This window comes from Rhineura floridana, chromosome 1 (genome assembly GCF_030035675.1).
Source record: "Rhineura floridana isolate rRhiFlo1 chromosome 1, rRhiFlo1.hap2, whole genome shotgun sequence".
Classification (NCBI taxonomy): Eukaryota; Metazoa; Chordata; class Lepidosauria; order Squamata; family Rhineuridae; genus Rhineura; species Rhineura floridana.
Window position 1 is genome coordinate 145745416 of NC_084480.1, and position 15672 is coordinate 145761087.

At 41.8% G+C, this 15672-nt stretch overlaps 1 protein-coding gene across 3 annotated transcripts in view; it reads left to right on the top strand.

The window, feature by feature from the left end:
• The window catches only part of SPMAP2L (sperm microtubule associated protein 2 like), a 43168-nt gene extending 33470 nt beyond the window's left edge, over positions 1–9698 (top strand). For 2 of the 3 annotated variants that reach the window (XM_061622844.1, XM_061622982.1), the window contains 2 exons: positions 1235–1410; positions 3772–4096. In XM_061622844.1, coding sequence (XP_061478828.1) covers positions 1235–1410; positions 3772–3886 — 291 coding nt within the window. In that variant the 3' untranslated portion in view covers positions 3887–4096. Of the gene's footprint in view, positions 1–1234; positions 1411–3771; positions 4097–6031; positions 6119–7858; positions 8002–9637 lie in introns of those variants that run through there. The other variant, XR_009762160.1, reaches the window with a different exon arrangement.
• The last annotated feature ends 5974 nt before the right edge of the window (positions 9699–15672 follow it).

Below are 15672 nucleotides of genomic sequence, written 5' to 3' on the forward strand. Positions count from 1 at the left end.
GGGATCAGCTGCACTGTGGAGTTGCTAGGAATCCTGTAGTGCAGCCAGTTAGGAATCTTCCTTTTCAACTCGGCTTGAGTTCAGACTGAGCTGCAAAGGAAGAAAGGAAAGAATTGGGAACTCAGAATGCACACCCAATTCTTTCCTTTGATGTGGGATCACCTGACATCATGAGGACAGCAAGTGATTGACAGCTGGGTGGCCTTGCTCACCTGTCAAAATGGCCCGCATGGGGTGCGGGAACTTCCATTAGGCTTTCCACTCGGCACTGGTGAACTGCTGTGATGTTATGGAATGCCAGGCATTCTGCTGAAGGGGACGCTCAGCAATTCGGTAAGGGAAGTAAAAGGTTGATTTGAATGGGAGTCAAGCTTTATATAGGACTCAGGAACAGGAGAAGCTGTAATCTTTGGGTGGGAATGTGGGCTGAGGGGAGAACAGAGACAGGGATGCTAAGGAAAACTAGCTATTTAGGGGTGACACTTCATTGCTTTCAGCTTCCACAACCCAGACCAGACAAACAGGAGTGTATCATCCCATGATGGTTCTCCACTAGTCAAAGCTCTGTAGTACAAATAGCTGGCTTCCTCCCAGTGAGTGCTCTTGAAGAAAAAGAACCTAGGACATTTTATTTGTGAAATTTGCTACACTTGTCTGCACTATTGTTTAATGCTCAAGTGGAGGCAGTGGAAGCTGCCCTCTGAATACAGCCATAGAAGAAAGCTGGCTTCCTTCATTTCACACTTGCTTTGTGTACAAACTGTGTATCACTTGCCATTAAAAGACCTGAGCTGTAGGTGAATGCAGACAAACATTTACCAAGTAGTAAATTGCTGTGGTTTAAATACAGCAATGGGAAGAGATTATAATCTGCAGCTTTCCCAATGTGGCAAGAATAATTTTATCATAGGTTTTCGACCCTTCTTAATTCTTTCTACTTGTTTACTTCTGTCTGGGATCATCATAGCAGCTCAACCAATAGCAGACAAAGACTCCTTGTACTGCGGAGCCTGGCAGAAAGGCAGCAAAGGAAGCTGTAAAGTTTAGATGAACGCTAGTTGCTTAAATTTGATTGGAACCTTTAATCACTGCCTTGTTTTTCAGGACTGTTTCTGGGGGGAGGGAAGATGCCCTAAACCTTGGGTGATACATCTGTATACTCTTCTTGTTTAGTTAGAAATATACTGGATTTAATCTAATGTTCAATAACAAGTGTTCCTGCTTCGTTCCACAGGTAAGCCTGGCTGCCCAGAAAGCAGTGCCAAGTCCAAGGATAGTAGAGCTTGCTAAAGCAAAAATGCTCCCGGCTGAAAGTTTCCCTGAGCGTTCTCCCGAGTGGCCTGTGTCAGTTGCTGCAAAGCATGCAGTAGCTTCACCTAGACTTGGTGAACTTGCTCAGCCTCCGAAAAGGTGGGATTCCCTGGGATAGGACTTGATGGATATGTTCTGCTTACTCTCAAGGTCTGATTAATCCTCAAACTGGGGGTCAGGAAAGAAGGGATCTGTGAGTGTCTTCCACTGAGGTGCAAGACTTCATAGAAACAGAGAAATTATGAGGATTTTAGGTTATGATACAATTAGACCTGTTGTTGTTTAAAATTATGTGGAGAACTCAGTAAGGCAAGATCATAAGGAACTGGTGTCTTGTATGGCTACAGCTGCAGGGAAAATGGGTGATAACTATCTAAGGAGGAATGGATAAAGAAAATGTGGAAATTTGCTTCCATTATTAAATTAACACACTACATAAGATAGATATAAAGGAAAAAGGCAATAACAAGACAAATTCAGAATAAATTGGATGTCTTTTAGTGAATACAGTAGGGCCCCGCTTATATGGCAGGTTAGGGACCAGGGCCCCGCCGTAAAGCGGAACCCCATTGACTATAATGGGGCCGTCGCGCAAAAACGATGCCAAAACATCGCAAAAGAGCAAAAATCGGCTTTAAAATGGAAAACGAAAGCCGCCGCATTAGCCGAACGCCGGAAAGCAAAGCGCTGGGAAGCGGGGCCCTACTGTATAATGAGAAGTGTATGTTGCTGCCTGAGTCAAATTATGGTTTCATATTGTTCTGAAAATTGAATTAAAGAAGACTCAAAAAGATGGTGATGATGATTATTTTGATTTATTACCTGCCCTTCACCAGAGCAGGTCACAACAATTCATAATAAAACAGTTTTAAAGCAAATTACAATGACAAGAATAGGGTGGGGTCCTGACATATATATAGGTATCTTAAGTGTCAAAGACCCAAGTGTCTGTAAAATATATATATATTGTTTGAAAACAGGCTTAATTTGTGTATAGTGTTTCTTGTGAATGAATACTTTTTTAAAAGTTGCAGTATAGTGTGAAAGCACTATAGAACCATAATATAGATAGGAAAACTATGGCATTATGATGTTATCTCTCTTTCTATATGCTATATCTCTATCTATATATATACCTCAAAAAGATAGATATGGCATCATAAAATAGCTCCCACTGCAAGGTTGATGGTGAATGCATGCTGAGCGTCGGATGGCCCCATCGCAGCAGCTATGTCACACCCACTGGTATGGATGAAAAATAGAAGGTTTACACATAGAAAAAGCACAATGCTGCTGGTAGTGTTGAAAGTTAATTGCAATTCCACATGTAGTTAACAGTGGAAGAGCAAGGATCGGATAGCCCTAGGAGGCGATGATGGCCTGTGTATAGGCGAATAAATTGAAGCTGAATCCTAAAAAAAAGAGGTATTATGTGTCAGAGTATCTCAAGTCTGGCAGGTGGGGACGGCCTGTCCACTCCTCTGGAAGGAGCCAATCCACAGCTTGGGGATGCTCCTGTATCCAACCTTGTCACTGGAGGCTCAGTGGCCTTGGTGGCTAGGAGTGCCCTTTTCCAGCTCTGGCTGGTTCACATGCTGCGGCCCATTTTGGACGGAGATTACTTAGCCATGGTCTTCCATGCTCTGGTAACTTTCAGACTGGATTATTGCAATACACTCTACAGGGCGCTGCATTTGAGGATGACTTGGAAATTTCAACTAGACCAAAACGCAGCAGCAAGTTTACTGGCTGGGGTCCATTAGAACTCATGTAAACCCCGTTTTCATAGAATCATAGAACAGTAGAGTTGGAAGGGGCCTCAATCCCTTCTCAATGCAGGAACCCAATTTAAAGCATACCTGACAGATGACTATCTTGAATGTCTCCAGTGTTGGAGAACCCACCTCCTCCCTAGGTAATTGGTTCCATTGTCATACTGCTATAGCAGTTAGGAAGTTTTTCCTGATATTTTTAGTCAGGTGAGGAAGAGTTGGATCTTGTTTTTATGTATTTCGTTAGTATTTTAGTAAGTTTTTATATCTGTTTTTAATGTAAGTCACTTTGAGTTTCTTTTCAGAAAAATGTGACTGATAAATAATAATAAATAATATAGTTTATGACCTACTCTTGCTGTGATTGTAATTTGTTTTAAACTATTTTAACGTATTTTACATTGCTCTGACCTGCCTGGACCTTGTGTTGAAGGGCAGGTAATAAAAATAATAAATAGGAGTCACCTATCTGTTAAGTAGCTTAAGTCGCACAGTGGAGCTTTCAGTGAACTCTCTTTTGATGGCATAGTTTTTTAACTCTCTTTTGAGAACTTAGGTTGTTGGGCTGATCCCTACAAATTACAGGTGTAACTTCAGGGTAGGATTGCTCTGTTAGTACTGCTGATCACTTTGTAAAAAAGAACACTGCTTAGAGAGACTAATAGCAACCTTTTCCCCCCCAATGCAGGGCCCCGACCCACTTTGTCCAGTTTGACCCAGAAGCCTTTACTGTAAAGGAAGCTGCTAAAAAGGCATACTGTTCAGAAAGAGTTGTGGAGCTAGCACAGCCAATTACACGCTGAGCTAATTCATCAGATGTGTCTTAACTCCCCCAGCACCTCATTTTAAATAAATTAGGAGAAAACTCTGGTTGCCTTTCTCTGCTTCTTTCCACCACCATTTCAATGACCTTTGAAGATAAGATGGTGCTGGCTTAAACTGACTATTTAACAACACACAGTTATTCTTCATATTAAATGGGTAGGATCCTGGCATTTCTTTCTTAGTATATTAAAGAGGCATTCATCTTTTTTTCTTACAATATTTATTAAGACTGTGTACACATGGCATATTAAAGTGAATTCCACCCATCCCATGTGCTGATGTTTTTTGAATTGTTCACATGACATCTGTATTCCAAACATATCCCATTCTTCTTTTGAATTGAATGTGCTTCTTCTCATTCTCAGTTTAATGCAAAAAGAAAATATAATGCTGTATAAATTTGCATTGTTCCCTCATGAGGACGACAGAAAGCACACTGAGAGAGTACTTGTTTTGTGGGTGGCTCTGTACCTGTTCATGACATCTGTGATGTTCCCGTTGGGTGTTACTAGGGGCGGAGTCTGTGGGCCAGTGCTGGTTCGAAAGCATCCCATTGACCGAACCGGCTGGTATCAGTTCAGGTTAGTTCTTGGTCCACCAGCTGCTGCTTTTACCAATCTGATTTTCCCTTCAGAAAAAAATACTGATATTAATATCAATATTTTGAAAGGAAATATCAACAAAGGAAAGGAAATGTTGATAAAATTGTCATTCTTAATGTCAATATTTTAGAGGCAGATTTTTTAAAAGAAATCTGTTTTTAAAAATAGCCATAGAAAATCACTACATAAAAATCTGATCTACAACTTCACAGAATAAACAAATTAATGGAAGGTCCCAAATCCCAGTTTGGCAGAATTTTAACACATCCCCAGGTGTTACCCACAGCAACACTTGCCCCCTTCCTTTACTACACTTGTGAGGAAACCGGCCAGCATATACTTTGCTTCTGGTAACAGCAGTTTGTGGTAGTGCTTTTTGTCTTTGCTGTTTTCCTGGTACCACTGGTTAGGGAAGGTAATGACAGATGGTCTTGCCAATGCTGCCATTGGCTGCGGTGGCTACGGCGATTCTTGGCAGGCCCAGGAGACTTCAGATCTCCTAGGCATTTGAGGGGAGGAGAAAATACAAGAACAATTGCACAACAGGCAAAGGAAGAGGGATCCCTTTTAGCATGCGGTGCACAAGATGTATCAGTAAACAGCAGTAGAGCACCACAATAAAACTAACGTTTTCTGTTTGGAGTACAAGCCTCTGGTTGCTCACAATTTGAGGTCTTGGATCAACAGAGCAACTTGTCCTTTCTACAGTCAGTTTCACTGGATCCTGCAAGGGCATGTGAATATGAAGCCCAAGCATGTTTCATGAAGCCTTAACTTTCATCAGCTCAGCAGCCACATGGTGAAGGCATATCACCCTGCAGTGGCCTAGCTATGGACCTTTTGCATGATCTACCTGCAATAAATATGGAGGACTATCTTGAAGAGATTGTAGTAGGTATTTTCAGTATTACTTTTTTCTGTATTTGTTTAAAATAATGCTCTAATCTGTGCAAATATGTAACTTTGGAAATACATTAATCTTTTTCTGGGAAGAAAATTGCCACCTTTCTTTGACAGAATAGCATTCTGTCAATTTGCCTTCAGACATACTGCTCTGTGCCTTTTTGGAATGAGCACAACATATAGAGTCCACTGGTTATTTTTTTCTGTTTGGTGTTTAAACAGACAGAGTCTTGAGCATAACCACAACAACCTGGAAGATCCCAATAATGACACTGTTGAAAACCCAAAGAGCACCATGATTGCGGAACTCACAATTTGTATATTTTGTTTGCAATTGTGTCTCCATTTCATTTCTCTTTCTGCTTCTCCTGGTTGTGCAATCAGAACTCCCAGTATGATGTTGTGCATGTGAAGCCTGCAATGTATGTGCACACATCATGTATGTACTGAGTGGATTCTCACATTTTAATTGACCAAGTGTAAGTGTGGACTGTCGTTACAGCTAGCTTTGGAGGGATATGCTTACCTTTTGTACTTCTCATTGCTGCCTAGCAGAAATTGACCGTCTCATGTTATCTGTAGTGCTAATCACATTGTTCCCTTGAATGTTCCCTGCAGGAGTTGACTATGGGGCACTGCTGTGTCATGGGCAGATGACTCAGGATGATGTGGGAGAACATGCAGAGGACAGCATGGAAGTTATTGGTGAGTTTTTAATTGCTCTGTTCAGCGAAAAATATGGACACGTACAGCATTTGTTAGTGTGACTGTATTGTCCAAAAAAAGCATTTCCAATAATTTTAATCCTGCATATAAGAGGTTGATCTGCTTCCAGACACCCAGGAGCTCTTTCCTTTCCCCCCCAAAGTCATCTTTCTAAGCCCATCACAGACAGCGCTTTTAACCTTTGTACTTTTCTCAGCAACAGTATTTAGAGGTGCCTGCGGCACCTCCAAGTTCAATAATGGCTTCTAGTGATGCTGCCTATGAGCACCTATGAGCAACAGTGTTGTGGCACTTGCCCCTTGGAATTCCCTCCCCTTAAATATTAGACAGGCATCATCTCTGTTATCTTTTCAGTGCCTGCTGAAGACCTTCCTCTTTCAACAAGCCTTTTAAGTAGAGACCTTATCCCAGTCTGCATGTGTGTTGGAAATGTTTTAGACACATATTTTTTAAGATGGCTTATTTATTTTTAAAGAAGTTTTAAAGATACTTTTAGTGCTTTTGTTTGCCATCCTGGACTGTTCCTGGAGGAAGGGTGGGATATAAATGTAATAAATAAATAATAAAAATAATAAATAAAAGGTAGCCCTCATTTGGTGGAGGAGAGTTCTTTTCCTTTCACAATAGAAGCTACCACTGAAACACACATGACCACACTGCGCACATGGGTTCCTCTCCCAATCATGTTATTTGCCCAAGCTAGGGATGGGGGAGAAATTAGATTCAGGGCCAGCCAATATATATACGTAAAAATAACATACACAAATGCATTATATGGTGAGAAATCACTTGCAAAAATGTGTGCATTAGTCAAAACTGCCTCAAAAATGTGTTTATCAGGAGAAATTTGCACTGAAATGCTAAAGAGTTTACCACAGGATTTTTTAAAATTGCAAATTGTTGGAGAAATGTGGAGAACTGAATTTAAAATTTGAAAAATGAGAACCTAAGGGAACCAAAACTGACAGAACTTTCCATCCCTAGAAGGCATAATGCAGCTAATCAATATCGCCGTTGGATCCTTCAAATTTAAAAATCTGCCTGCATTTGAACATATTCGGTAATTTTTAACTGCAAGAGATGGCCCTGTACAATAGGAGTATTTGACCTCCACACAGTTTCAGTGTCCCACTCATTCAACACCCCACCCCACCCCATGGCTGTATCATCAGGTTCATGAAGGAATGGGAAATATTAGCAAATGGAGGACACAAAAGCTCCTCCTGAACTTTATTCAGGCAGAGAACAAGGCAGAATGCTTGATGAGCAATACCCTACTGCTCTCTGCCCCTCTTTTTAGGCGAGTAGCCTGCATCCTGCATGAGGGTAGATTTAAAAGGACTCCGGTACAGGTTTGGTCATGATTCAAATGGTTCAAGGCCAACTTTTTCTGGGCCATCCAGCAGTACCAGGAAAAAGTTTGCTGCCTTATTTTAAAGAAATGTATAGGCTTTGGAAAGAGGCTAGGAGTTTTAGTTGGATCGACCACCATCCTCCAGGTAACCCTAGGAATTATTTTTATTCTAGATTGGTAAACTAGGGTGAACTTGGGAAGTAACTTCTAAAGTGTAGTACTTCACTGCAGAGGGTAGTGTGGGGTCAACCATACAGCCACAGTGAGCTGTGTGGTACCATTTCTAAGTGCAGAAACTTTTTTTAAAAAAGTTTGAATGCACTGATACTGTTGCTAAATTGATGCCCCTTTTGCTTTCTGTATAGGACCACTACCAGCGGAGTCAGAGTCCTCCTCTAATGATGTGGGTGGTGACCAGCAGAAGAGGTGACAGCAGCAGCAGCTCCACCAAGAACAAGTCATAGACGAATTAGCCCATGACCCAGTACTTCTGAGGCCGCAGAAGAAGGTTGATCTTATTAAATATATAACAACTATGGCTAACAGTTTGGGTTACTTGTTAGTTCAAACTCTATCTGGGTTGTGTAACACACTTTGTTAAGTGCTGTGAGCTACAATGGCTCTCTGCAGCTACCTTTGGCCGAGTCACTGTGGGAATTGGTGCCACTGGTGGCGGACCAGCAACATTAGATATGATTTTGTACACTTCAAGCCACTGTAGCTGTCATAGACAAGTGCAATATACCAGTGATTTGTGTCTGAGGTGAGGCAAATAAAATAATATGCCTAGGTTTTTTGAGGGCTCTTCATCCTTTATCTCTCTCACTTGAGGCAGCCGAGGAATGGAGCAGAGAGAGGCTTGAGTACAAAGAGAAAGGAGGGATATTGAAAGGAAAAAAGTGGCTGTTTAAAACAAAGGCAGAGATTTGAGTGAAGCAGGAATTGAGAAACACTGTGAGGAAAATGGCAATATAAAACAATGGCAGAGGTTTGAATGAAGCAGGATTTGAGAAACACTGAGGAAAATGGAAGATTTAAATAACAGCAGAGATTTGTCAGAAGCAGGGATTGAGGGATACTGGGGAAAATGGAAGTTTTAAACAATGGCAGAGATTTGAGTAGAGTGCAACCTACCTTCTCTTTTGCTCCTCTACCCCATTCTGACTTCATGCAAATCAGTGATTGTGATGAGGCACTAAAAATCCTCCAGTGGGGGCTACATGATGACACTCTTACATTTTTATTGTATGTAAGAAATAAGCCATCTGTTTCTTGTCTGTGACCTTGCTAAATGATCTAAGCATGTGAACTGACAACTGCTTGTGAGAACTACTCTAGTTTACTTTAAAAGGTTATATGTGAGCCACCTCAGATCTGTTTCTGGTTGTTCAGAAAGGTGGGTTCATGTACACATCAGGCACACTGGCACCGGAAGCAACTGTAAACCTCACCAAAATATGTGCACAGTGCTGTTGCAAGAGAAATCCACATCTAATATTTATGGGATCCCAACAGAACATAGAGGCAAGATGTATAATTTTAAAAAATCATCCAGACTGTGCTGGGGGGGGGAGCTTTTATTAGCAACTAACAAGGCAGAAAAAAATGTTTAGGTACAATTATAAGGAAATAAATTGCTAAGGAAGTGTAGCTGCTGACATTGTTTAAGGAAGAGGTCATGTTTTCTTTAGCAGTCATAAAGAAATGGCCCTCCTTGAACAGTGTTGCTATTACGATATAGACAGTCCTCACCATAGGGTGCCAGCAATAGGGTACAGGCATCAATTGTCTCTTCCAGAGCGTGACCCTTAGATTCACATAAGTTATGAAGCACAGCACATGCAGAAATCAGTCACAAGGTTCTCCTCTGCAGCTGGGAAGTGGGCCATGAGTCTCCACCTTGCCTTCAAGAGGCCAAAGACACACTCCACATTTCTGCATGTGTTAAAAGTCTTGCAGACCGTCGTGCAGTAATCCAGGTGCCCATTATATTTATTTATTTATTAAATTTATATACCGCCCCATAGCCGAAGCTCTCTGGGCGGTTCACAACAGACAAACAATCAATATACAATTAAAACCATATGTTAAACAAGTTAAAATGAGTTCATTATACCAAAGAATCTCCTGTTCATCTTTTTCAGGTGAGGCTGTCAAGGTGCTGAACCGATGCTTGGCTGCGATTATGGACTGGATGAGAGCGAATAAATTGAGGCTCAATCCAGACAAGACTGAGATGCTGTTAGTAGGTGGTTCTCCTGACCAGATGGTGGATGCTTATCCTGTTCTGGATGGGGTTACACTCCCCCTGAAGGAGCAGGTCCGTAGTTTGGGAGTTATTTTAGAACCATCCCTGTCACTTGAGGCACAGGTAGCCTCGATGGCATGGAGTGCTTTCTACCAACTTCGGCTGGTGGCCCAACTACGCCCCTATCTGGACAGGGACAACCTTGCGTCAGTTGTCCATGCACTGGTAACCTCTAAATTAGACTACTGCAATGCACTCTACGTGGGGCTGCCTTTGAAGACAGTTCAGAAGCTACAGCTCGTGCAAAATGCAGCGGCCAGACTGTTAACAGGGACTAGGCGGTCCGATCATATAACACTGACTCTGGCCCGCTTGCACTGGCTGCCTATATGTTTCCAAGCTCGATTCAAGGTGCTGGTTTTAACTTATAAAGCCCTACACGGCCTGGGACCGCAATACTTGATGGAACGCCTCTCCAGATACAAACCTACCCGTACATTGCGCTCGACATCAAAGGCCCTCCTCCGGGTGCCTACTCAAAGAGAAGCCCGGAAGGTGTCAACGAGAAAAAGGGCCTTCTCAGTGGTGGCCCCCGAACTGTGGAATACTCTTCCTGATGAGGTATGCCTGTATATGCTTCATGAGCCATTTGTAGGATCAGTGATGGTATCTGCACACCCCAAATGGTGATTGATTATTTATTTATTTGTTTTACTTATATACCGCCCCACAGCCGAAGCTCTCTGGGCGGTTTACAGTAACTAAAAACATTAAAACAAATATACAAATTTAAAACACATCTTTTAAAAACAATTTAAAACACAATTTAAAAATTTAAAACACATCCCAACAGTCCATGGCCTGGCACAGAGCAGAGCTTCTAAACATCAAGGTGTTGTGGTTCCTTCCACTCCACCCTACCTCAGTATTGATGAAGAGTCTAGTCTGACCTGTCATACCCTTAAGCAGGATAGATTAAAAGGCTTTCCTTCTTGTGTACCCCATCTGGCCAATGGGTACCATAATTGGTATATGACAGCCGTCCATAATCCCCATGCATGGTAGGAACCCCATTTTCTCAAATCCAGCCATGATCTATACAGGCAGAGAAATTGTACAGGGTAACTCAGAAAAGTGTTTGGAAAGTATTTGAGCAGAGCAGCACTTGTTTGTACCTCAGTCCCATAGCGGAGGGGGAAACAAAGCATTCACCACAATACTGAACATTAGTGAATTAGAAGTCATGACGGGGGCATGGCCAGCAGAGCTGTGAAATGGCTGCATAACTTCGCTGCTCTGTTCTCTCCAGATGGAAAAGCCTCCCTAATATTAAATCGGGACATAGTCTTATTCATAAATAAAAGCTATTTCGAGGGGGGAATGCTCCCCAGCATATTCAAAGGAAAAGAAGGCATTTTGGAGGACTATTTTAAATCGCAAGACACAGAAGGCCCAAGCGCAGGAAAGAGACAGCTACTAAACAAGATGGCTCCCAGATCTCAGAAAAGCTCTAAAACAGCACGTGCAGATGTGAATTTCGCGGCTGCTTCATGGAAAGGAGCTAGCTAAGCAATTTCAGTCTTTTAAACTGGACATAGCAAGTACCCGGGATGCCTCTTTTCAGCGCTTAGAGGTTAAACTGACAGACCTCGCTGCACGTTTGGATGATGTAGCGCAATCATCACCAGAAGCACTGGATCTGAGCCTAACCAATTCAGAGGAACTATTGCTACTCTGACATGAGAATAAAATTATAAAAAATAAGCTGGAGGACATCAAGAATCGGGTACATAGATCCCATATTCGTTTTCATGGGATTAAAGAAGGGGCTGAAGAACACTCTGCGTCAATGGATGCCTTTTTGGCAGCATGGTTAAATTCTGTACTCCCAGGCCTAGAAATATTGGTAAACGATTTCGAGCGAGCTCACCAGGCACTAGCTGCAAAACCCAATGATAAAGCACCCCCACGGGATATTATTGCTTGCTTTACAAGGTTCACAAAGAAAGAAGATTTAATGTGAGCCCTCAGAAAGATTAAAGATTTGCAGTTTGTTGGCAAGCCTGTTATGACATTACAAGATTTATGCCCTGATACGCTGCAAAAGCCAAGAAATTTTCAACTGGTCACCACCCTCTTGCAGAAGGTGGGAATCAGGTACTGCTGGGGATTCCCATTTTGATTGATTGTCCCTAAGAATGGAGGGCTGCTGACAGCGAGCACCATGAAGAAGGCTCTATCCCTCCTGACAGCATGCAACATAGAACACCCTGAAGGGATCCAAAACAAAGACCTAGAAGCTGACGAAAATGACACACGACAGAGGTATAACGAGCACTGGGAAAGCAGCAAGAAAAATCTTCACCCTCACAAACACAGCTAATATCCATGCAGAAGCTCGATCTCTCATACCAAGTCCTTCTAATGCAAAATGAAGAGACTGTGCAATACTCACATACTTCTGACAAATCCTCCAGCATTTAAATCGCCAAAATGATGTTGTTTGAGAAATAGCACGCAAGTCACCCGTATATTAATCTTGGTTGCTTCTAATATTAAAGGGAGGGGGTGCATGGGGGGGAAGGAGGGAGGAATTGTAGTTCTTTCTTCTCTCCTCTTTCTTCATTCCTTCTCACGTGTCCCCAAGACTTTTTTCTTCTTTTTAACTCATGTTCCATCTGGGGGAGGGGGCAAAACTAAGGAAATGGCAGCTCTTTGCAGCGGTCTTCTCCTTTCCATATTCTTTTTTACCTTTTGGCCTTTTCCACCCAAAAAGTTGTGTTTATCACAAGGGCCTAAGCACTTTTGCATAGACGTGGGCTCTGTGTTTTCAACCTAGTCTGTCAGGCCTCTAATGGCACCGCTCAGGGACTTTAAGTTTTTCCCTGTAAGGAAAGTGCAGGTGTTGCCACCACTCATCATATGCTCAGAGGCACGTTACCAAATTCTTCCAAGCTACACAGGAAGTGGATTGGACTGTGAAAGACCAACTGAAATGGTGTTTGCATTTTGACCAATTTGTAGGGCAGTCCAATATCTCAAAGAGGAGTTCAGGTCTCCTGCTCCCCTGGTGCATTCACTATAGCTGCCCAATTTCCCTGCTTTTTAAAGTTTGATAGAAATAGCTGTGGGCTATAGGTACATTCTTAAACCGCAAGGTTTTTTGCCTATTAGTGAATACATATATATATAGAAGTCATGATATGTATGATATGCTTATATTTTTAATTTCCATTATTGCAGTAAAGTTAAAAAGGAGTGGGAAAGCAATACAAATGCAGTAGTAAGAGATATGAAGTACCACACTCAGATATAACTATCCAACATGCAGAGGGCACCCAAATGTGGCTTCAATATCCTTGCAAGATACAGAGGGTCATATGCACCTCCTCTGAAAAACATTCCAAAATTTATTCCAGGTGGTAAAAGTTAATATAGCCCAAAACTAAATCTTTTCATCACCTGCCATGAAGATCCATCTTGACCATGTTAAGCCTTAATCTAACTGTTAACTGCCTCTCACTTTGCCAAGACTTGGATCATATCCTGATTGTGATGTCATATGTGACATCAGAATGTAGTACCTACATTCAAACTCGACTATCTCCATGCCAACAGCATTGGCCAGAAAACCACTGCAACTAAGTAACCATCAGCCTGACTCTCCAGCAAGTACAGGATATGTCCATACTAGGGCATTCATATATACGTGGATCACTGTTTCTGTGTGCATGTTTCTACACCTTTGTCCACACATGAGAGCTTTCAATTTTATGCCTCCAAAATCTGTCTTGATGTTTCCCGTCCACACTGCTGGGTGGTGCTTAATGGGATATAGTCACACCTTATATTGTTAACCCTCCCCTCAGTAAGGGGATATAAATCAAATAATAAATAACTTATTATTTGTTTGTTACATTTATATCCCACCTTTTCTCCAAGGAGCTCATGGTGGCACATATGGTTCTCCTCCCTCTCCATTTTATCCTCACAACAACCCTGTGAGGTAGGTTGAGAGGCTGTGACTGGCCCAAGGTCACTCAGCAAGCTTCATGCCAGAGGGGGGATTTGAACCCTGGTCTCCCAGGTCCTAGCCCAACACTCTAACCACTAGACATGCTGGCTTGTCCCCACCCACCATAAGTTTCAGAAACTTGAGGTCTGCTGTGGGCGTGCGCACAGGTGTTTATTTAGTTGTGTGCAGGCACCTTTTAAAAAATAAATATTTTTGAAAAAGAAGTTTTCGCACATACCATGTTTGCGCAAAAGAGCAGTAACAATAAATAAATAACATGTTTGTCAGTCCAAGCCAGTCAAGGTTTTGGATCTGCTCACATGAAAGGCTGCCACTTCCTTTCCTCACCTTCTCCTTTCCCAACTCCTGTACCTGCAAGGGAAAAATTATTTTTGTTTTTAACACAGCTGTTTTGTACAAGAGCAGTTCTATGCAAAAGAGCTGAAAATGAAATTACAGTGAACATGCCTTCAGCAGCAACTGGTGATAAAGGGCAGGCTGTATCCTTTCCTTTGGGCTGATGGAAACAAAATGGGAGTGTGGCAATAGATAGCACTGTACGTGTAAGAAAGCCTGCCCACATAATGTGCTTCAGTGCATCCACACCACAGTCGAGTAACATGAAATTTTATACTGGATTTCCCCCCCCTCACCGGATTATCTGTGAATCAGAGGACAGTGTGGACTGCCATTTGAATGAGGAGCATGTCATGTGTACACCACAAAAAAATAAGAGACACAAGCAGCTTCAAATCCACATTAAACTCCAGTGCGGATGAGCCCTTAATGTTTGATCTCATAACCTAAGCCTGAAGTAGTTTCATGTAACCTGAAAGCCTGGTTTCCAGAATTTTTATTTTTTAAAAAACAAACCCACAACATCAATTGTTCCAATTAAGTGTGTAATCTCACATGATTAATAGTATGGTTCCATTCCACAAATAGGATCAACCAGTGTAATATTGCTCATATTCAGGATAAACCCTGTTATGAGTGTGATCTGAAGATTTTTCTTTATCTCATATAGTTGTCTCAGGTCCTTCATTTTTAGGGTTGTGCTGAATATTCGGCAAGTTCCTTTTTTGGCTATTCACAGGATGTTTGGAGTGAATGAAAGCCTCTCCAAAATCATGGAAGAAAAAAAGAATATTATCCAGAATCTTAGTGCAGAGAGAGCTACTTCTTACCTTAACTGTATGAAGTAGCTGAAGGTGTTTTGTTGTGTTTTTTGCTCTTTTTAAACTATAAAATAATAGCTCTACATTGCTCTGCAGTGCCTGGGGTGGCAGAATGATGTCATAATCCTGTCACCTAATAGGGAGATGTTTTCAGTCTCTTTTCAAGGATTGCGATTTTCAGCTAAATTTAAAGTACATTTTTATGAAAACTATAATAATGTGGGTGTCCCCCCCATTTAGCCATTTATTGAGTAACTGTTAACACACTGAATTCTGAAATTTAGGAGAAATCTCCATTGCCTTGATTCAAATCAATCCACCCTGTCTTGCAGCAAAAGAACAGCATGACATATGTTGTGTTCCCATGAGCATAACTCAAGGGTTGAGAAAGTACTGTTTTCCCCATTAAGTATAGATTTCATAATTTCCATGAAGTTTGCCTAATTTTGGTGAAATATGGTGTTCTGTGAAATAATTATGTTAATACTTCCTTTATTTTTCAACATTTTTCCTGTTGCTCCACATATGACATACAAATTCTTTGCGTCTTTGGTTGCTTCTCCTTGTCATGTGGCTGTACTTTTGCTTTTCCATAATTGATTCATGTGACACTACCAATGGGGAGGAGAGCCTGGCTGGGAGTCCAGAGTCTGTGAGTTCAAATCCCTGCTCGTGTCTCCTGGGTGTCAAGGGCCAGCTAAAGATCACACCCCCCCCCCAGTGAGTGGCTCTGGGGTT